The following is a 24,020-nucleotide window of genomic DNA, read 5'->3' on the forward strand; positions in this document are numbered from 1 at the left end:
AAACTCGAAATACTGAAATGTCGAATTTTAGTATCTCGAGATGAAAATAACGAATGTGAAAATCACGAAACATGGAAATTATCACAGGGCAAGTAAACACCCGCCCATCGTGAGGGGATATGCCTTTTTCCCTACTGTACTGCAATCCCACAATTGGTATATATGGTTATGGAGGTGTGGGGGGTGCAGCCCCCTACCTAGATGAGTTTATGATGGTATGGTATATAGTTTGTAGTTCTGGGCAAATGTTGACTTCCCCTGGGACAATTTCTATTTTTTGTGATTTTCACTTTTGATATTTTCATCTCGAGACACTGGAATTCGACATTTCAGTATTTCAAGTTTTGAAAGTGCAATTATATACATATATATATATATATATATATATATATATATATATATATATATATATCTATATTCCTATGAGTTCATCGACATTTCAAATCACCGACACTCACCTCTTCGACACCAAACCATCGACTTTCATATCATCGACAATTCCGGTAAGCGATCTTCCCCCTTACAGGACCCATGGTAGCGCTTGTTTCTGTATTACAACGAGTAGGGTTTACGTGATTCTGCATAATTTACCTTGAAAGTGTTGTTATTTATGTCGTACCAGAGAAACAAGCGCTACCATGGGTCCTGTAAGGAGGAAGATCGCTTACCGGAATTGTCGATGATATGAACATCGATGGTTTGGTGTCGAAGAGGTGAGTGTCGGTGATTTGAAATGTCGATGAACTCATAGGAACCCATATATATATATATATATATATATATATATATATATATATATATATATATATATATATATGTATATGTGTGTGTGTGTGTGTGTGTGTGTGTGTGTGTGTGTATGTGTATTTAAATGGTAATTTTCTTCTGTGGTTCTAGTGGTTGAATTATATTAAAAGTCAGACTGTGACTGTAGTACAATTTCAGGAGCTATCCACTTTCTCTGCAGTTGTATGACCGTAGAATTAGCAGTATATTTAATTTCTGTTGATGTAGGTGGAATCCCCAATTTAAAGCAATATTTGTAGTTGGGTTAATTGATTACAAATGCAACACATTTTTCTACATTTGTGATCAGCTTAATTTAATGTTTTTTTTAATGGTTATGATCACAAATGAAATTTTTTGATGTGTTTGCTGTCTAAGAAAGTTCATCAGTGATCTAAAAAATACAATAAATAAAACTGAAACTTAAGCAGATAGAATTTATTTAATCTCAATCTCTTAATAAATCAACATGCAGAGTAAAAATGTTTATAATCCACTGAAATAGTGATTAAGGCCAGTTAGGACTAATTCAGTGCAATTTCATAGAGGCAAAATTTTCTGATTATGACCCAGGTCACCTAGGTTCCGATAGTGGCTTTTCTGTCTAAGACACTGGTAGAAGAGGATGACCATGCCCACCTTGTGGGGGAAGAAGGAGGAATATGTAATCAAGGCATACTTTTGATGTTTATTTCCCTGTTAGAGACCAGGAAAGCCACTGTGGGATTCATCCCTAGAAGGGTGTCTAGCATCCTGTTGACAATAGCCCCTTGTGGAAGTGAAGGGCAGTTCAGCACTGATGCCCATTGCATATCCCACCCTCATGGGGTTAGTAGGGTGTGCAAATGCACAAAGAAACATATGAAGAATAGTCCTCAGCCACAGTAAGATGTGACCTCCCCCCCCCCAAGGTTATTGAGCTCATCATTGCCTTGGACACTGGTTGGGTTTAGGCACTGGAAGGCTAAGGGAGGTAAGACAGACCCAGTGGATGAGGAGAGGAACTGAGTACAGCTGAAAATCGTTTTCAGGCAGCCAAAAAATTGGTAACAAATAATTACATAAATAAAAAATAATAAAAAAAGCTTAATTCAGCAGAAGTAAGTATCTCTTTCTTCTTAAAAAATCACGTGGCCAACCAAACACCATACAAAATTTCAAACTCTTTAAAGTGGGGTGCTGTGCCTTCTACACCCCCGGTATTAAATATACCAACTTCGACATCACACTACAGTGCTGAAAAGGGCAAATTCCTAATGATGGCCATGTGATTTTTGATGAAGTTAGATTTTTACTATTGGTTGGTGAACAGGCATTGGCTGAAGAAGTTTTTCAACAACGTAATATGGATCCATATTTTATCCAAAATTAATAAATTCCCTTGGTATATGTGCAAAGTGTTATAATATATTCAATAGTAGGTCAAACGCCATTTTTTTAAATACTCCGTATTCCTTGAAACAAAGTTCTTAAAAGTTAATCCTACAACTCTGAGTGTTTTGGTTTTAATTACTTGGACATGAGACCTAATTTTAAAATTATTGCAATTTCTAATGTCCAAATCATTGTATTCTAACAAATTCAATAAAAAAATGCTTTTCCTAATTTCACATTGACATAAAAAATAGTTTTGCCAAAGTAAAGGCCCCTATATTTATATTTATTAATAATACATCCATTATAACCAAAAAGTTAACTTTACTCAAGTACAGATTAAATTCTTTTATATCCCTTGATGATGTTATAACTTGTCCTAATTTGATATCACCAGAGTATTTTGCTATCTGAATAAAGGAATACTTTGGTATCTGAGAAAAAGCTATATTAGATAACTCTAGGTCCAACAGTAAGCATTGTAAGACTCTTTAAGCAGATCAGCTCAGTTAGATATATAATTCTTAATTCTAATTCACTTCTTCCTCCCACTCAGCCAGTTTGACACCCAATATATAATGTGTGGATTTATCAACTTTTTATACATTGCATCAATAATTTCATTGTGTGGAATACTGTCAAAAGCCTTAGAAAGATCTATATAAACCACAATAACAGATACATTCTAATCGAAGACCAAAGTAACAAGGATCATAAAAAGTTGTCAAATTAGTAAATGTTGATCTATTATAGGTAAAACTATGTAAGACAGATACAACAGATAATCCTATAAATTAATCAAAATGAGTAGTAAACATCTCTCAAACATTTTGACATGCGTGCACTTCCAACTTAAAAGAACATAACCTTGAAACAACATTGTAGTAAAGAACAATGCAATAATAGTAGAAATGTAAGTACTGAGTCCAGTTAATTTGTTGGGACTCAGAAAACTGCCCTTTATTATGTGGCCCAACAATTTTCTTACAGTGTCCAAACTAAAAAATGGACATTCATAAATATCATCCTTTAAGGTATCTCTAACACAACAACTGACCCAACTCATGGAATCTCAAAAGAAACTCAACACCTCAGCCAACTGTACTCCTTCATATAACCTTTTTTTATTCATAATAATAGGGCCCTGTCCATTTTTTCACATTTATATTTCTGAACATAAGAATAAAATTGCTTTGTTGACTGAGACATTAGACAAAAGATGTTTTCCTACTTACATTTCACTTTCAGTAAGACACTCTTCAGTTTCTACTACCTAAATTATAACCTGTTTTAGCTGTAGTAGTCTAATATCTTTTACTGATACTAATGTCTTCTTTTTTTCCTCAGTAATTTGGAATGTGTTGTGCTCTGCCAAGGAGGTGAATACATCTCATATTTTTCCTTTATAGTTGTCCTGCACTGAATTAAATGCTTGCAACATGTGTGCTCAAAAGTATCCCACATACTAACCAAATCATCAAGACTTTTCATTCATAGGTTCATAGGTTCATAGGTTCATACTAGGCTATCTGCCCTAGGGCATTTATAAGCCTAGCCAGAGTGTGTTTGGCTTTTGCCACCCATTTTAAATTAATTTTGCTATGCCCTTTTTCAAGGTTAGTATACTGTGCCTCTGTCTAACAGTGACCCAGAAGTGATACCCGGGGTAAACCTACGATCTCCCATCCATGCATCATGATTCCTCTTGAAGAAAGTCAATGAGGGACTCTGCCTAACCTGGACTGGGATTTTATTCCAGAGTGAAGTGAGCCTCTGGGTTAATAATCTGTCCCTCCAGCATGTCCTATTTATTTCAGTGCTGAGGTTCAAGTCTCTCGAGCGCGTAGCTCGATGGGATTTGGATTTTCTGAGGTACAGCATGTCCATTAATTCTGGGTTGGACATGGCTTTATACATCAGGCACAGATCGCCTCTGAGCAGGTGGTATGCCACTGAGTAGAGCTGGAGTTTATTTAACCGGGCAGCATATGGCATCTGTTTGAGCCCTTTGATCCTCTTGGTGAGGTACTTTTGGGGTCTTTCCAGTTGCTGCAGGTGTCTGGTAAGGTACATCCCAAAAGGGGCATTGTACTCAATTATGGGTCTGATGAGGGATGAGTAAAGAGGCACGATGACCTCCCCTGATCTAGATGTGAATCCCTTCATGATTAGGTGGGCTATATAAAAATTTTTTCTAACCACTTTGGCCACGTGGTTGTCAAATGAGAGATTGCTATCAACTTGGGTCCCCAGGTCCCTAATTACTTCTTCTGTGCTTAATGGATTACCATGTATGTGGTAATTTGTGGGCACTTTGTTTTTGCCAAAGGGGATGACTATACACTTTTTGGCATTTAGCTTGAGGCCATGGCTCTGGCACCAGTTGTCTGTTTCTATGAGGCCCTTTTGAGGATGCTTGTGTCGGCTGGAGAGTCGATCATGGCGCCCAGTTTGCAGTCATCTGCAAATTTGGTCAGCAACAGTCCTTCCGTGTTGGCCTGTACCTCCGAGAAATATATATCGAGCAAGAGAGGTCCCAGGACTGAGCCTTGTGGGACGCCACTTGTAACTGGTTTGGAGTCTGACATGGCTCCAGAAATTCTAACCATATGGGTTCTGTCCTTGAGCCAGTTTTTAACCCATCTAGTGATATAGGGGTTTATATTTAAGCTGGTGAGCTTATCTATAATTCCCGAGTGGGGTATTGTATCGAAGGCTTTTGCGAGATCCAGGTAGGCTATGTGGACCACCTTCCCCTCGTCAATGGCCTTGGTGACTGTTTCAAATAAATCAACCAGGTTTAAGAGGCAGGATCTGCTCTTAACAAAGCCAAACTGGGTAGGATCCAGTGTCTGTAGGTCCCCAATATCTTTATTTATGAGGTCCATGATGATCCTTTCCATAGCTTTGCAGACCAAGCTAGTCAGGCTTATGGGGCGATAGTTTCCAGGATCCGTTGAGGCACCACCTTTGTGGAGAGGGACCACTGTTGTTGTACGCCACTCTTTGGGTACATATCATGTAATAAGGCTGAGATTGAACAGTAGTTTTATGTTTGGGTTTAGCTCTTCTTGGAGTTCATCTAGGATGCAGCCCGGGACACAGTCTGGTCCCATTGATGCTGTGTTTTTTGCTTTGGAGAGGGCAGCTCTTACCTGAGCATCTGAGATGTCAGGGGGGCAGCACTCTGCTGGGATATATATTTGCCCTTTTGGTGGGGAGGGGGGGAGAGGTTTGCGCTGAACCTGTCAGCTAGGATGTTGGCAATGTCTGTGGGTTCGGTATATTTTTTGTCATTTTGGACTAATTCTGAGCATATCTGGGAATTCCCACCCAGGTTCCTAACATAACTAAAGAAAACCTTGTGATTATCCTTAGTGTCCTGTGCAATTTTTCTCTCAAAGCTAAACTTAGACGATTTTATGAGTGCCCGTAGTTTTTTGCTAATACTGATCAGAGATGCCTTCCCCTTTTCCCCTTTTGGGATTTTGCTCTATCATGTAGTAGCTTCCTCCTTCTATTGTATTATTTGTTTATGGCTGGGGTCCACCAGACAAGACGTCTGCCTTTGGAGGATTGGGTCTTGGTTTTATTTGGGATTGCACGATCCATGCATTCCTGAAGGTGTTCATAGAATGCGTTTATAAAGGATTCTGCGGTTTCAGCCGTATTTTCCACAGACCTGGGGGCTTTGAAGGATTCCACCTTGGTTTTGAGGAGTGTGAAATTTGCTTTAGAGAAGTTTTTCACTGTGGTTTTCAGGGCAGGCTGTGGAGTCGGGATGTGAATATCCAGTGAGATTAGTTTATGGTCTGATCTTACCAGTGAGGGATAAACTTCTGGTCTGGAGCATAGAGTCCCCATGTTGGTGATGATCAGGTCCAGTATGTTTTCCCCTCTTGTGGGAGTGGTAACAAGTTGTTCCATAGCATTTGAGTTTATAAATTCTAGGAACCTTTGGGCTAGGGTGTTGGAGCTAGAGTAATGCTCCCAGTCTATGTTTGGGTAGTTGAAGTCACCGAATATAATGGTGTTTGGAGAGACCTTCATATTTTTCAGTGTCCTCAGGAAGGCTGAATGGGGTTCCTGGGTTTGGGAGGGTGGTCTGTAGCAGGCTATAAACTGGAAGGCCGTTTTACCCACTGTTTGTTGCACATGGATAGTCTCTGATGCTTTGTGCTCTGCCACCAACCTGGAGGTGTGGGTATCTTTGACGAATATTGATATTACCCCTCCTTTTGTGGTTTGGTCCAAGTTTTGGGGACGAGAAGCATGGTATGAGGTATAACCTGGTAGTGCTGGGGTGCTCTCAGGAGTCCTGAACCAGGTTTCTGTTACTGCACAGATATCGATGTTTTCCATGCTAAGGAGAGTTTCGAGTGCGTGCATCGTAAGGTTTAGACTTCTAGCATTGAGTAGCATTACTCTTAGTTTCTTATCCCTTGTGATACCTATGGAGGTGGCTTTGTCTTTTGAGCCTTGCCTAAAAAAGGTACTATGGGGGTAGCAAGAGCCTTTGCCAATATCTGAAAGCCCAGGGGTGACAGGTGCAAGCCGTCCCTAATGAAGCATTGTGGCTTGTCGAGCATGTCATCCCAGGCTGACAGGCATTGGATCCCCTTTGAATGACACCAGTACTTAAGCCAATTGTTGAAATTGATCATCTTGTCTTCATATTGTGGCATCATTCTTGGTGAGGGTAAGATGCTACTCAAGGTCAGGGTCATACCGATTTGGGCTACATGCTCAGAGAGCTCCTCTATGTCTCTTTTCATGTAGTCCAGGGAGGTACGTCAAAGGTCATTCACACCAGCATGGACAATGATTGAGTCATATTTGTTCTTGCCTTGGAGTGACCTGAGAGCTTGTGTTATGTGGCGGATCTTAGCGCCCGACAGGCAGCTCACCATGACCTTCTCCTTGTTCAGCTTGGTGAGCAGGACGTCAGTGTGCCTAACGATAGAGTCACCTATTACAAGTGTATCAGGTGTGTTGTTTAGCCTTAAGGGCTGTGACTGTTTGGCACACTGGCTTTGTGAGCTATGTGTTGCACGTGTTTTGTTTTGGGGTAGTGGTTGCTTGGGTGTCTGCTTTGGAGGTCTCTGCTGCTTAGGCAGATTTTTATTTAGAGCCTCTGAGTATGTTTTTGTGTGTTTATGTGTTTGGTTTGCTGTCGTGGTAGGTCTTTGTGAGACTGGAATTGTAGTGAGTGTGGTTTCCTTCTCCTCCTGACTGGTTTTGCCAGTACTGAGTTGAGAGAGCTTAGCCTCCAGTATGGCTATATGGTTGCATCTTTCACATGTGTTGGAATTTGTTGGGAGGAGGAGAGGGTTGTCTGTGTACATGAGGCAGTTGTAACATTGCCTCAAGATTCCCTGATTCACCAGCTGGACCAGAGAGGAGATTGACAACTGACCTTTGGACATGCTAGAATAGTATTGGGAATTCATTTATAATTGAAAAAAAAGGGCCAGTGGGGAACAAGGTACTCAAGGGGAGTTTGTGAGGGTGTAATGCTTTTAATATTTTAGTGCTGACTTATATAATTGCTTTAGTGAGCAAGTGCCAGGTAACTTAAATGCAATGTGTTACAGGTAACTTAAATGCAAAAACGACAAACAGTAACTTTCTTTCAAGTGAAACAAGGAAATAAGTACAGTAAGCAATGCAGATATCACTAGGGATCCACAGAAGTGCTGAAAAGCCACGTTTTAGGTGGAATTAGCATTTCAGGGAAATAACAAGCAAACAAACAACAAGCATACAAATAAAGCTAGATTCAGCAGGCCTGGATCTAGTCTATGCTACAGCAAACAAGGCGTACCAATTTCAGTAAGAAACAGTTCAAATATGCAGGCACTATAAGCCTTTAACCAGAAATTCCCAGCTCAGAAGGGCAGAGTCCAGCCTCTCCTCCCACAAGAGTGCAGACCATGAACCTGCTTAATGTAAAATAACTGGCCTGAAGCCCAAGTGCTTAAACCAGAACTAATATACTTTTAGAATAACAGACATTGACCCCTCATTCAGCAGTTCACAACTTAGAAGGATGTGAGCTACCTGTCCTGCCACCACAGTGCAGGCCACAAACCTTCCTAATGTAAAACAACTGGTCTGAAGCCCAAGTGCTTAATCCAAAAGACTTAGAATGATAGCTACACTTTAATCAAGTTATTACCAAGCAGTAATAAATACAACTGAATACTTTAAAGAATGCCTGGATTAGTGCTCAAGTTATACAAACAAAGCTAGATTCAGCAGGTCTGGATCTAGTCTATGCTACAGCAAACAAGGTGTACCAATTTCATTAAGAAGCAGTTTAAATATGCAGGCACTATAAGCCTTTAACCAGAAATTCCCAGCTCAGAAGGGTAGAGTCCAGCCTCTCTTCCCACAAGAGTGCAGACCACGAACCCTTTCAGTGTAAAATAACTGGCCTGAAGCCCAAGTGCTTAAACCAGAATGAATACACTTTCAGAATAACAGACACTGAGCCCTCAATCAGCAGTTCCCAACTTAGAAGGATGTAAGCTACCTGTCCTGCCACTACAGTGCAGACCACAAACCTTCCTAATGTAAAACAACTGGTCTGAAGCCCAAGTGCTTAAACTAAAAGGCTTAGAATGAGTTACACCAAGCAGTAATAAATACAATTGAGTACTTTTAAGATGACGCAAAAGCAAAATAAAGTAGGAAGAAACACAAATACAGTAAAAGCAGATAATTTTTTTTTGAGTGAGCAAATGAGATGGGCCCAGGAGTTACAGGACAGAAACAAGTGCAAATGCAGGCCTTCAAATCAGAAAGTTGAGAGAGATGGAAGACCGCCCAAACGGCCAATAACTACAAATTCTGGGCCAGAACCAGTCACTATGTGGTAGACAGGTTACCTAGTGCTTACCACTCCCACTGATAAGCTAGAAGGCTTCCCTCCAACACAGAAAGGCTTGGGGGCTCAGAAGCTTAAAATAGTCCTGGATACAGCAAATCTGTATCTGGAACACTAATTACAGGAAAGGTAGGAAACAGGCTTACAATTTTTTTTTTCAGAAAAGTAGCAAAAACAGTAGTAAAAACAATTCACATGCAGTGCTAGCTGGCACACTTGAGTATGTAGCAATATTAGTCCACACACAGTTTGAAAAAATGTAATTAAATTAAAAAGGACTAAAAGCAAGTGCAGAAAGGGTTTATTAGGTAGAATGTGGTAAAGAGATGGGACTGGGGAAGTGTCCTAAATCAAATCTACAGTGGGGCAGGCACTGCGAAAACCACCAAATTTAAATTACAACCAAGAACAGGGAGGGGTGGTAAGGCAAAGTTTCAAAAGAGATGTGAGGAATCAGAGTGAAAATTATAATACCAAAAATATATACTGATCTCTGTATATTTGCAGAACACTAAGACAACAGATATCTAAGCAACAATTTAGCTCTATAATACAGAATAATACAGAAAAATATACTCAGCTCTATATATTTGCAGATAGTCTTGTAAGGCTGTCTCTCAACACACAGGTTCCACTTTAAATGCAGACTGGTGCTATTAACAGTTCAAATTAAGGGAACCTTGAGTTAACAACACACAAGCAATAGAAACCAAAATGAGGGGAGGTGGGGAAGAAAGTTTCAACAGAGATGTGAGGAATCAGAGTGCAAATTATAAAACCAAAAAAATATATACTGATCTCTGTATATTTGCAGAACACTAAGACAACAGATATCTAAGCAACGATTTAGCTCTATAATACAGAATAATACAGAAAAATATACTCAGCTCTATATATTTGCAGATAGTCTTGTAAGGCTGTCTCTCAACACACATGTTCCACTTTAAATGCAGACTGCTGCTATAATTGACAGATCAAAACAGTGAGCTCAGTTGTACTTAAATCAAATAATTTAGTTTTATCAAAAATAATCTTAGGGTGATGTTTTAAATGTGAACTTGTAATTTTCTGCAATCTTAATGGCATCATGATTTGTGCTACCTGAGTGGCACTTGGCATGAAGTAAAATTAAAGAATAAATAGTCAGGCAGAAGATTTGTTATAGGTTCGAGCTCGGTATAAGTGTCTCCATTTACAATAAGTTTGCCATATCGCTCTACATTGCCTTTGAGTTTGTTGACATAGTTGAAGAAAGCCTTGTGATATGCCTTGCCGTGTGAGGCTATTTTTACCAAAATGTTTGCTTTGGAACACTTGATTAGACCCCTGAGCTGCTTGTTTAGATTGATGAGAGAGTTTTACCTCAACGGGCATTTCCCTAATTTTTGCCATAATTTTCTTCCTTTTGTTAGTCAGTCTGCTGATGCTGGGATTCCACCAGGATAGCTTGTTTTTTATGTTTGTTGTGTATTTTTTTCAGAAAGGTACAGCTGTCTTTATAAAGATATTAACATGATTGTAAAGGGTTTCTGTGAACAATTCTGCATTGGCAGGAGTGTTCTCAGTGTTTGAGGGACTTGAAAGTTTGCCATTGTGTCAGTTAATAGTAGGAAGTTTTCATTAGGACAAAAAGTAAAATGGTTAGCTGGGGTCTTGCATTTTACTTTTACTTCAAAACAGACCAGCTTTATGGTCCAACTTGATAACTGAGGACATTAAACTAGTGGACGTGTAGCATTCTCCCATGTTTGTTAGGACCAGATCAAGGATAAACATGTCTCTTGTGGGAACTATCCAGTCCCGGGTGTTTGTGTTTACAAACTCAGGAATCCCTTAGCCTGCATGTTTGGACATGTGCATTATTTCCAGTTTAAAGTGGAGTAGTCAATGTCATACATAATTATGGTGTTGGGTTGAATGGGGACAGTCTCCAGCACATTTAAGTAAGAGTTGTGGGTTTCTTGGGTAATTGATAGGGAACTATCATTTACAAGGAAAGGTGGAACTGAATTTGTGTGAACATTTGCTGACACAAAGTGTGACGACTGAGAGATTTTAGTTAGATATGAGAAAATTAGCTAAAAAATATAATGACACCTCTTTGAAGAGAAGGAAGGGGAAAGTGTGGCAACTGCTAAATTGAAAAATAAGCAGCAGAAATTAACAGAAGCTAGACAAGATGTAAAATAAGTAAGCAGAAATGCCCTCTTGTCTGGGTATTGCAGGAAAGAATCATCACCACAGGGTGTTTTTAAGCTTGAAGCCACAAGCAAGGGTCTTATTCCCCCTGGAAGTTCCTTTACTTCCCTATAATTCCCACGATAGACAACATTATAGCAGTGCATGATTGTATCAGTCACAAGGAAACTAAGGCAATAAATCATCTGCAACTTGCATGTACCAACCCTTAGGATGTGTTTCCCACTTCCAAGAGGGCAAACCATTTTAGACCAGGGGTGAATTTTTGGATACCCATCCAGTCATCCAAGTTCTTCTTGAAAGTTGTGAGGGTATACCGTTGTTAAACATCCAAAGGCAGTTCCACAGGTGGACTAACTTCTGAGTAATACATTTGTCTGCCTGATATGTTTTATTCATGTGTTGGTGTAGACTTATATCCTTAATCTTAGTGCTTGTGGAGCTATTTGTCTCACAGATATATAAGAGATCCATTAGAGTAGAGCCTTTGATGGAAGGGAATGCAAGCCATAGCTCTGCTCATAGAAGCCTAGAAGGAGGAGAGTTTAGGGGTAAGGCTTCATGTCTGTCATACGAGCTAATAGTTTCTACAGCAATAATCATTTCAGTTAGGAACCTTTGTGGCATTTCTAGCCACACTGCATAAATGGCTAGGTACATGCTGAAAGCAGTACTGAATTCTATAATTGGTTTAAATAGGGCTGAGTACAGATGTACAATGACTTTGTTTGACCAGGGTAAGATGGCTTTAGACATAGCTGGACTAGACAGAAGGGTTTTCTGTCCATTGTTCCTATATGGTGGTAAATGGAAATGAAGTTGTAGATCCATTGAAAAAGGTTCCTGACTATCATGTCCATCTGGAATGAGTTACTAGCTATACTGTAAAATGGAGATGAGAGGTGTTTACCACACATGATACTACTATACTTTTGCAATCAGTTAATCCCTTTTCTGTGCATATTTAATTAGTAAGGAATTGTTCTTGTTGTAGCAATTTTACATCTGGAGGGGGGTGAAAGATATATCACCCATCTTACACACTTCACCTAAGTTGTCTATCCATAGTTTTGTGTTTTTAGGGGTAGAGGTCAGAAAAGACTGCCAACTCAGAGGCATGGTGAAGTCTGTCTGTTACTTCCTTACTTTTAAAGTGGCAACTGGCACCTTAATTATGTAAGTTCATCTTTCAGCCATTGTTTTTTTTTTTTTTTTTTTTGTGATATAACCAACTAAAAACAATAGACTGGCTACAAGCATAAAGAAAGAAGAAAACATTATTCAGAAGTTGGAAGAAGATGGAAATGGGATTATTTAATTTAGTTTAATTTTAAAGAAAAAATAGCATAAGGAATGAACTGAAATGAATGTAAAGGATAGAAAATGGATACAGAATCAATGTAGGATTTGAATAGTCAGATTCTTAATAGAAAAAATGGAAGTAATGGCAGAGGATTGCATGTCTAAATGATTAAAAAATAGGGATACTTGTGAAACTGGAATGGCTAATAAGAAGGAAAGACAATTGAAAAGATGAAAAGATGTTTCATGAAGGATTAAGGCATGAGAGCACAAATGTATTAGGAAATGTATAGAGAATGGATAATTAGATGAAAATTAATGATAATAGACTGTTCAACTAGAAAAACTAGAAATGTTATGAGGAACACATAGAGAGTTGTGCTATACAGTATGTTTGTGTAAAGTATTAGTTGTTAGACAATGCAGAAAAAATGTGAATGTGGAAAATGCTATTTTATTGAATAATGTAATAAAGCAAATAAATGCTTAAATTATTTCTAAAATCATGTCTTCTTTCTTGAAGTGTGTCCATGGCATGGCTTGAAAGCTACATAAAGTCAACTGTTAAACAAAGAAAATGTTCTACTGAAAACCAACACAAAGGAGTCTCAGATGCAGTTTTAGATTAATAGATGTTTTTTTTTTCTTTTAATAAACGAGAATACACTTAATATTGACAAATCTGTTTCTTGTTACCACAGAGACTCTAGTAGACAGTCTTCTAAATGATTCTATGTAATAGTGGATAGTATTAATTTGGATAATAAGATTAATTTAAATATTTTATGTAACACATTTTTATTTTTTCATCACTAGCACTTCTGTGTTTTAACATTCTATCTTTACAGATACATCTATGTTTTTTTACATGATGATTGGCTGTTCACTGGTCACATGGTTGTAAAGCACTATATTTAAATCCACAGTTTGTTTAGAGTTTTAGATTGTGAAGAAGTTCTTGTTTATTAAAAGAACAAACATGCTCAATTCATCTACAGCTGCATCCATGACTCCTTTGTGTTAGTTTTCAGTAGAACAATTTCTTTGATTTGTTGTTGCCTTATTCTACACTGCTTTTCTGGATTACTATCTCAACTTTTGCATTGTCATTTTATTGTATGAGGTGGTGTACCCTGTTGTTAAGTTTTTAAACATTTTCTTTGCAAGGGAACATTTACACTGATAAATGCAGTGTTTTGCTGACAGATGATTTATGCAGTCCTAGTCCTACTTTCTCCCTGCAATGTTATTATACTGCAGTCTTAAATACTATGTAAAATGTTTTTCATGAACTGGTACTTCTCTTTAAAATCATGCTTGGTAATAAATATTGCAAGATTCTTTTTATCACAGCTTAAGTTACCCAGATTTGAAAACATACTTCACAGGCACATTTTAGCTATCTCACTTATTAGGGTAATACAAGAAAAGGCATACATGGAGTCATACCTCATCCAGTGCAGGTGATATGAGCAATGCTGGTCCCCAGAGAAACTGTTTGTATATATTCCAGGTGCCTCTATCTTCAGTAAACCTGTGATAAAAGAAAATATATATATATGTATATGTATATAGAGGATACATGTTGCAAGACATTAAAAACAGGAAAGGGGAAAACAAGCCAAACATGGTAAAATTTCTCAGTGCTATAACTATATATTATAACACTCCTGAAAAATGTGATTATATATGTATAAACATCACTGAGTAACAATTTTTAGCTATGAGCCAAACTCCTTCAGCCACACCATATCTGACATAATGGCTGATTTACATTTTTAACATAATATGTTCTCAAGACATTTTACTTAAGCAATATTCTTACTAACCAAATGTATCATGATGAAAGGAAAGTAGGCTGATGTGATCTTCTAGTAGCTAGTTACCTATAATATGACAAATGACCAACTGAAATGAACAAGATAAAATACTATAGAAACTTAAAATACATGATTATACAATTTTCTAACTTCAGAAGGAAATGTAGTATTTATGTCAAAAAGAAGATGTAAATGCACATGTCAATGTCTAAGGCCAACATCTACCCTATATGAAGCTAAGTTGTAGGTGTAGCCATGAAAATGGAAAAAAAGCTCATTTCTGAAGTACTCTTTTCAGGGATTCCAAATAGACTCACAACCTTTGTCTTTGTTGTCCATAATAGATATCCTTGGCATATGGAAGATATGAATAATCTATAACATGGTGCCATGGATGAGAGATGTAGGTGAATACAGTTAGACCAGCTGAAGACAGAACTCACTGAAAAGTAAATAGGCACTTTGAAATTATGGAATGGGAAAAAATATTGTTCTCTACTATTGACATATATTAGTGTGAAGACTACAGCTTTGGTAAGTGATGATCTCAGCTGCAAGACTCACACTTAATTAACTTTGGGAGGATTTGTACTGTCTTCAACAGAACTGCTGCTTAGATAAGTAGGGCAATTCCTAGATGAAGCCCCTTTCAACCAGAGTTGAGAATTAAAAGAAGTTCTTAAGAATTCTGGACAAAAAAAAAAGTTTTCATCAGTTTACATAATACCAGTTTTTTTTTTATTTTTCCTACATAAATTGCGGCAAAGAGCTGCAATATAGACTTCCTTCCTTCATTCAGTTAATAACTGCTTAAATAATTCTCTACATTCATGCTTAGCAAATGACTTGCAGGAAAAATCAACAGCTCTTATGCAATGTCAATCATGCCTCCCGTGACATTTTACTCCTAGAGAACTCCCTTATCCTCATCTTAGCTATGGCTTTCTAAAAAAGCCAGATACATTTTTTCATGTTATATTCCATTTCTTCCCACCTTTGGTCTGTCAAGTTGGCCAAAGCAAATGTATCAAAAATCAGGTAGTGTTATCAGCACCTTGTCCTTATGCACTCTTTATGATTTTTTAATAGCTATGATGATTTGTGCTATCCCAGATGTAAGGATTAATTTTGAAAATATTAATTTTCTCATTTCATTTTACAATTTACTTTTGACTTATGAGAATTACAACTTCTGCTTACCATATTGTATACTTCTACTGGTCCAGGGGTCCACAGATATATTTTTCTTCTGTAATTGCAGTTTTTAATATAAAAAATATTACATTTGTCATACCCTTCTCTTATGGTGATTTATGCTAGCCCCAGATGTAAAAATTAATTTCAGAAATACTGAATCCATCCTCCCATTTCACAATTCATTTTCTGACACGGGGTAATTCCAGATTTTACTTGCAATATTATATATTTCTTACTGAACTGTTCCAGAATCTATAGGAACTCCTTTTTTTCCCTTTAATAAGTGAAATAAATGCAAGCCATTCAATTATTTTTTTGCTGCATTAATTGCATTTTATAATGCAAAAAAAAAAAAAAAAAACATTTGTCATATCTTTCTATATTTACTGAAATTGTATTTTCTTATAATTTCTAGAAAAAGCAAACATTTTGATAGAATCATTTCAAATTACTTCATAGGTATAGTGGTTGTTTAAATAAATGTGTTTTGGAAACCTTTCTTTACAATATAACCAATGATTAATGCCACAATTTTATTTTCAGTAAACTCACATATTCATCTCTCTATATATATATTTATTATCTCTGATTAGAGGCTACTCCTACATGCTCATTCTTCCTCATTTTTTTCCTCCATTAGATAAGGGATTAAACATGAGGAGTAATATCATGAGTAGTCATTTTATTTTTCTTCTTAAGGTAAACTAATTTGAAATAGCATTAAGCACTTTCCATAATCCATGTCTTTTCATATAAACTCTGTATTTGACTAGAAAACAGTTTTAGAATTCAACTTCCATAAAGTAAACACTGAGAAATGTTAAGTGTATTTGTTTCAGATCATTTACATATTATGACCTAGCATTAGTTTTCTCCTCCCTTCCTTATTTCATCACTGATCACATGATATCTCATGGTCACCTTCAACAACCACGTAATTCCACCTAACATAATTATTTGTATGTCATTATATGAGAGACTACGGCAATAGTTGTTTTCTGTGCTATTATTTCTGGATAGATTTTTAAGTGTAATTTTAGAGTATTGGCTATATGTGCTTCGCATTGCTCTAATTTTCCTGTGCTATGTTGCCATACCTCCATTCCATGACAAGAAGGGGATATTAATTGATTATTTTAAGAAAGAAAGCAGCATCCCCCTGATCTGAACATATTTAAAAAAAAAAATTAATTATTTACCTTTTCTTGATTACTATAGTTACACAAGGTTAATGACCTCTTTTCAGAGGAGACCCAAGGTAGTATTTATACTACTAGAGGAAATTTGCTAGGCCATCAGGGAATTTCCTCTACCCTTTCTTATAGTTACCATGGGATCTTTTACATTCACCTGAGTTACTATCAACTCAAGCAGTTGAGACCTCAGCCAAAAGACAAAACACTTGAGTGCCTCAACTCAAGCAGTTGGGACCTCAGTTTATCACCTCAGCCAAAAGACAAGACACTTGAGTGCCCCCCCCCCAAATGCTGCAGTGCAGCAATCCAGTCACCAGTGGGAATAGAAACCATAGCCTTCTTGTCTTCCACTGCCAAAGACAAGTCAGTTACCTGTTACACCACTGACACTGTTAGAACTCATGTAGCAAGTTTTCCCAGTTATACAGAAAAATTAACCATGTAAACATCATCCTATGGAATATTTAATATTTTATCAATTTTTCTCTCCAGCTGACTGTGAACTACTCCTACTGTCTATGCACATGCATGAGCCTACTGAACTTCTCCTAGCTAAAGTTGAATGAACTCTGACAAATGTTCAGGGCTGGTGAGGAGCTTGAGGCATCTGAAGAAGCAGATTACTACTACCAATGAATATCCTCCTCCATATACCCAACTGCTGTACCTATCAAGTAAATGCAGTGGGCAAGGCATACAAAAGTTTTCAGCTGTAGACCACCTCTCATTTTTCTAAGCTGTTGAAGGAGGCAAGACTGCCTCACCCACCAACAGGCAGCAACACTCAGTTGTTTCCCTAGTCTCCACCAGGAATGTCGAACCACACAACTGTGCCCTGAGCATGCATACCTCCCTCCACTCAAGCATGGACATAGACATTCTGTTTGACTGCGCCATCAGATGCCCCAGCCACTATTATAACTAGGGTTGCTTGTAATGCATTCATGTATTTTTTTTTCCATCTATGCCACTGGCATGGACTTGGTGTTTTGTTTCTTCTTCATTTTCTTGTTTGCCTTGTTTTACATTCCCATTAAAAACATCTGTTTACTGCTCTGTAAATTTAGGAAAATTCAAGGCCTAAATTCAGGTATGAAACTTTATTACCTCCAGTTCATGCCATTTCCTTGTTGACCTGACCAAAGACTATGAGCAAAGACAATCTAATTAATATGTGTTCCTTTACATTTCATTTATTGTATGGAATTAGATTTTGTAATATATTTCTAGATGGTTTCTTTTAATTATATCCATGTAAAATAAATATGTGCACTTCTGCAGATGCTATCAGTTCTCTCTGGATGCTTTTTATTTATTTATTTATTTATGTTTGCTCTGCTGCATTTTTTCTCTTTCAGTCTTTAAACAAACAGAAACATCTTTAGTATTAATTAACTGTATTAATATTTTAGTTTTTTAGATAGAATCCCTAATCTCCAATCATTTCTTATGTTTTATTATTCCCTGAACCATCCATTATTACACCTATTATCAATGATTTATTCTGTCCAAAGGAAGAGATGCAGTGTCTTTGGAATTAATTTTGAAAGGAATTTAATTTTTATGACTGGTATTGGTAGGGTAAATCTAACAGCATCCAACTTGCAGTAACAAACAAGAACACAAGTAAAGGGCAAAGTAAAATTTCCGGAAAAAAATATGTTGTCTAAATTACTTGCAGTTTGCCATTCAACAAGCAGGACACAGTAATATTAAATTGTTTGATATGTCTGATTCTGATGATCTGATAGGTAATACCAAACTTTAATGAAAATAAACTATTTGAGATTGCAGGTATTTAATGGTGGTAAGAGCAGGCAGCTATATCAAGTGTGCTCAGTATGGTAGAATTTGATGGATAATTGAGTGAAGTTTCCATTGCTCCTGATTACAGAGGCAGCTGGAGGGTTAACATGAAATGAAAGATAAAGTGAGGCCACAACAAACTGTTCCAAACTGGGGAATCTTCTTTTTGTATTGCATGAATGCCAGTCGAAGATCTGGTGGTTAGAGTTCATGCCAAATGTTTCATGATGGAGCAGTGAGCCAGATTCTTTTCTTTGTTCATCCACTAAGGAACTGCCAAACGGTTTCCATTTACTAAAGACTTTGTACCAGAAACTTTAGATTACAGATTCTGTTATTCACCATTAAGTTTTCGGGGTGTTCAAGACACTTATTTTCTAAAAATATGAGCAATGTATTAAAGGTCTTCTCTCCTTGTCTCAGAGACTCTTAATTACTATTAAACAAAGAGCACAATTTACTAGGCAGTTAGAAAACTAAAACTGCATGCCAGTTGGTGCTTTGGTGAAAAAGACTGTATATTTTAGTTTTCTTTGTCTAATGAAAGAGACCGTATGTACTTTCTATGTATATTTCCATTACTATTCAGTTGGATGAAATATGCTAATTTGCTTAAGGCAGGTAGTCAGACTAAGTTACCTGAGGATAGCTATTTACTTTGTACTTGCACTGCATTGCAGAAGCTGTTTAATGCTATGCCTGACACTTTATTTCATATCTTGTTTTGCAAAGACTTGCCAGTTTTATATTCACAGCACTAAAACTGCTATTTTTTTTTACTTGAGTGTTGTGTCTTCTGCCTCTGCTGACCTAGTAGATGTAGCTAACAGCTGGCCTACTAACTGCCAATTCCATCTATCACTGCTTTAAATATTACCATTAATCACCCACAGCAAAAGAAGCAGGTAGACTGCTGGGGTCTTTGTTCTGAACAAAGAGGTTGTGAAGACAGATGAAACCTCCTGCTGTGTAGTTACTTCAGATTAATGCTACCAAAGCTTAAGGGATGGCAGCATTAGCCAAAACAATTGCCCATCTTGGATCTGTACCCTCCATAAAATGTCTCCGCCATTATTATGAGCTCAAGCATCCGTCATAACCCTTGAGAGGATTGCCATCCAAGGAAGATGGGAATGGTCCTCCACAGCTCTTATTCTGTCAGCACACAGCATGTAGGAATCCTTCATGTGTACATGGACATTTTCTATTGCACAGTGTGATGTGATGAATTTCATAAGGCTGTCAAGGACTTGCTGGCCAATGACAATATCTCTTCAGAAATCTAGGCTCACATGTTCTATCAAGTTCCATGTGTGGTCATTGTCCAGATATAAAATGGCTATATTCCATTTATTTCAGATAAGACAGGCACCGATGTCTGGTTAGATCTTGACTGTCTCCCTTATAAAAAACCCTGATTAATTGATTTAAAAGGACATTGTCACTTATTGTCAGATACTGTAATTGTGAAGCAGTCCCTTAAGATCAAAATACTTTGTAACATTGATAGAAAAACATTATATTCTGAAACATATTAACAAAAAACTAGTAAACTTACTAGAAAAATAAACTCAAAACAAACAAAAAGAAACATTGCCATTCATTCTATATTATAAATGTGGAAGGTAGGGTGACATAAAGTAGTGTGTGGAACATATGCTAGAAACCTACATTTAAGTAACAATATTTGGGTGTGTTGAAGCTAAGGGGCAGTGAACAGACTACCACTAATCTGATGTGGACTGCATTTTGCTATTGCACTATTATAAAAATGAATGAATTGCAAAAAAAGAGCAGATGAACAGGAACTCAGGAGGGTTTTGATTCTAGCTGTATAATAGGTAAAAGGTCAGTACCTGCGCTAGCAAAAAGCTAACTCTGCAATGTGAATAGAGGTGATTTTATAAACATGGATAATTAATCTGCTACCAGTTAATATAGTGCAAATTCAAATCCAGTCTGGTAACATCCTCTGCTCATTATGTGAGGTACGTTATCCTGCCAATGATATGACTATCATGAAGAATTTTACTTTCTTAAAAGACTTTTTGGAGTCTGTCTTTAAAGACTTTTGTGACACTAAGAAACCTGGTATAGTTAGGAATAAGGCATCCTGTAGCCATAAAACACACACACACCCCTCCTCAGAAGAAAGCCTGGTGTACAACCCACTGTTACTGTAGGAGGCGAAGGAAGAGCACAATGTGGATAAAATTATCCAAATTAAAAGTGACCCCCTCTAAAAGCATGGGAGACAGATAAACAAGGAAGAGATAATGTTCTAGAAACACAGGACTCAAGCAAATCTATAGGACCTGAATGTTAGTCCAAATGGCAGAAATTCTGAGAGACCTGAGAAAAAGGGGTAAAAACAAACAGTGGGTTATGAACAAGAATAAGTAATTCAAAATGGGAAAAGTCTCTAGTTTAGAGCAAAGCACAGAAGAATATTAGCAGCATTGGAGTGAGCTAACCTTTCTCAGAGAAGAGTGGGACACAAAGAGCCTGATGACTTTCTTGGTAGGGAAGAGACTCAGTCTTCCTTGGCTCACGTACAACTAGCAAAGGATGCCCTAGTTTGTTTGAGATTTCAGTAAGTCTGATAAAGTTAGAGTGCCCAGTGGGATAACAGAAACTTAAGTTGGTCAAAAAAACACATATCAAGAGTAGTGGGGAAGGATTCTTCCATGTAGGCATCCTTCAATTTCAAAGCTTTGTGATCTATTGGACTGATTTGAGCAGCATCTTCTGTGGTTGTACAGTCCAACCTGGGAGTGGCAGTCCTTTCCACATTCTGAGCAGCAGTATGCAGATGTCAATCTGGGCACAGATCTTCCTGATGGCTCTCTCTGTCAGCATGGTTTCATACATAGTGAGAGCTTTCTTCATTTCCCATGTCCAGGCAATCTTCTCAGAGGTAAGAGAATGCCATGTGTTCATTCAAATGGAGAGAACACTGAGGTCGCGCTTGCATATGTCCTTGTATAATAATTTGGGTCATCTTATCAGTGTCTTTCCAGAATCCAGCTCTCCAAAAGGGAGGTCTTTTTGTATTCAGACATTTGTATTGTGTGATACATGACCCTACCAATGCATACGTCTCTGCTTCAGGAGGGTGAACATGGAAGTGGTACCCGTTGTCTCAAGCACTGTGCTGTTGCAGATCTTATCCTACTATGAGATACCAAGTATGTGCCTAAGGCAGTGCATATGGAATAAATTGAGACGCTGCTCCTGTTATGAGCACAGAGTCCTTGTTTCACTGGCAAACAGTAATGTGCTCGAAACACAGGCTGTGCAAAGCTACACCGTGGTGTACACAGTGAGCTTATTATTGGCCCATTAAACCTGCACCTTGGTGTACACAGGGAGCTTATTATTGGCCCATTAAACCTGCACCGTGGTGTACACAGTGAGCTTATTATTGGCCCATTAAACCTGCACCTTGGTGTGCACAGTGAGCTTATTATTAGCCCATTAAACCTCCACCTTGGTGTACACAGTGAGCTTATTATTGGCCCATTAAACCTGCACCGTGGTGTAAACAGTGAGCTTATTATTGGCCCATTAAACCTGCACCGTGGTGTACACAGTGAGCTTATTATTGGCCCATTAAACCTGCACCTTGGTGTGCACAGTGAGCTTATTATTAGCCCATTAAACCTGCACCGTGGTGTACACAGTGAGCTTATTATTGGCCCATTAAACCTGCACCTTGGTGTGCACAGTGAGCTTATTATTAGCCCATTAAACCTGCACCGTGGTGTACACAGTGAGCTTATTATTGGCCCAGACTCTCTTCGTCAGCCTGGAAAATGTTGTGGCAGCTTTTCCAATGTACTTGCTGATCTCACTATTAAGTGAGAAGTTGTCAGAGATTATTGAGCCTAGGTACACAAACTCATGGACAGCCTCTAGCTCATAGTCACTCATCATGATTGATGGCTCATTGCCCACATTTTGGCCTGTCACTTGGGTCTTCTTTAAACTAATCATGAGGCCAAATTGCATATATATGTATTCTTCCATGAGGCTACCACAATAATCCACACACTTTGAAGATGAGAATATCAGTTCTATTGGATACCTAAGGAAAATGAAGAAGTTACATAACATTTGCTTTACCTATGTAGTTATGCGCAACTATAATGAAAATGGTCCACGGTCTCACAGTAGGTTAAAATGTTCCTTGGGCATGGACAAGACAAAAGCAAGGGTCCTAACCCAACGTCTTTTGGCCTAACATGATGAAAGAGATAGAAAACAGCCATGTCAGCTGTCTTGACTGTTAAAAGGCATCATCAGGTCTGGTATTTAGTTTACAGTCTGGTAGACTGATCAGGGTGAGACTTGGCGTAAGAGACTTGCAAACCTACGTAGTTGTGATAGAAACTTGATTGTGAACTTGCCAGTGCATGTCTGCAGAAACTGTGAGAGATCATGCCCTGAAGTGCTGACTCCTTTGATAAAGTATTAAGTCAAGTACAAGTTTTTTATGAGTCTAATAGTGCTGGTCCACTTATCCAGTCCAACTGCTATGAGGCTGGGTGTGCACCATAGATTTGTTATGCATAAGAGAAACTGTTTTAAATCAACAGATGTTTTAAGTTCTACCTGCTGTTACATTTTAGTTCCTCTTGGCAGGCTTGCCAGCTTTGTACTTACTGCAATAAAATAATCTTGTGCATGCTACTTCTACTTATTATATATGCAGAAAGACATACGGATGATAAACTAACAGACAGATACCCACATAAATATACTATTTTCATCTTCTCTATCTTTCAAGTCTTTTTTTCTTTTTATCAAAAGATAAGGATGATAGGTGAGATTTTGGTTCACCAAAGGTGTAAAGAAAGAATAAAACTATGCTAAATGAAAAAAGGTAGTCTATGGAGTCACAAAAATACTATCTTCGTCTTCATACCTTCCCTATCATGTAACCATTTATCTGGCTAGTTAGTTAAAGGAGAGGGAAACTTGTTATAATATAGAATAAATACTGACGGTCTATTGACTAGGTGATCTTGGCCATGATAAAGTTGAACTTTAAGGCTGTGATAACATATTATGAGCATAGACAATCGATCTTGTTCTAATTAGAATTTATTTCAATAATATTCAGCAGAACTCAAACATTAATTGATGTAATGGTGAACTGAATGACTAAACGTAGACGTGATCACATTACAGATTTGTAAACCTTTGAATTCCTCTCAATATTGCTGGAGTCATGACGTCCAATGATATAACATGTATGACAGCTGTAGGTTAAGTTTCTTAGGCATATTGTTCTGGGCTACATGTACAAGTACTTCATTTATAGTCTATTAGACTCATTAGGTTGAGACTTGGCAGAAGAGACTTCCAACCTTTTGTAATTCTATGATTCTGACAGAAACTTGATTGTGAACTTGTGTCATTGCAAGTTCTTTACGCTGATGATGCAAG

At 37.7% G+C, this 24,020-nt stretch overlaps 1 protein-coding gene across 1 annotated transcript in view; it reads right to left on the reverse strand.

Moving 5' to 3' along the window:
• The window catches only part of LOC122801170 (maltase-glucoamylase, intestinal-like), a 516,102-nt gene that overhangs the window by 30,290 nt on the left and 461,792 nt on the right, over positions 1 to 24,020 (reverse strand). Inside the window, exon 42 of the mRNA XM_044070733.1 lies at positions 14,000 to 14,084. Within this exon, the coding sequence (XP_043926668.1) occupies positions 14,000 to 14,084 (85 nt within the window). The remainder of the gene's footprint in view (positions 1 to 13,999; positions 14,085 to 24,020) is intronic.

This window comes from Protopterus annectens, chromosome 4.part1 (assembly GCF_019279795.1).
Source record: "Protopterus annectens isolate FY-2018-M chromosome 4.part1, PAN1.0, whole genome shotgun sequence".
NCBI classification, from domain to species: Eukaryota; Metazoa; Chordata; order Ceratodontiformes; family Protopteridae; genus Protopterus; species Protopterus annectens.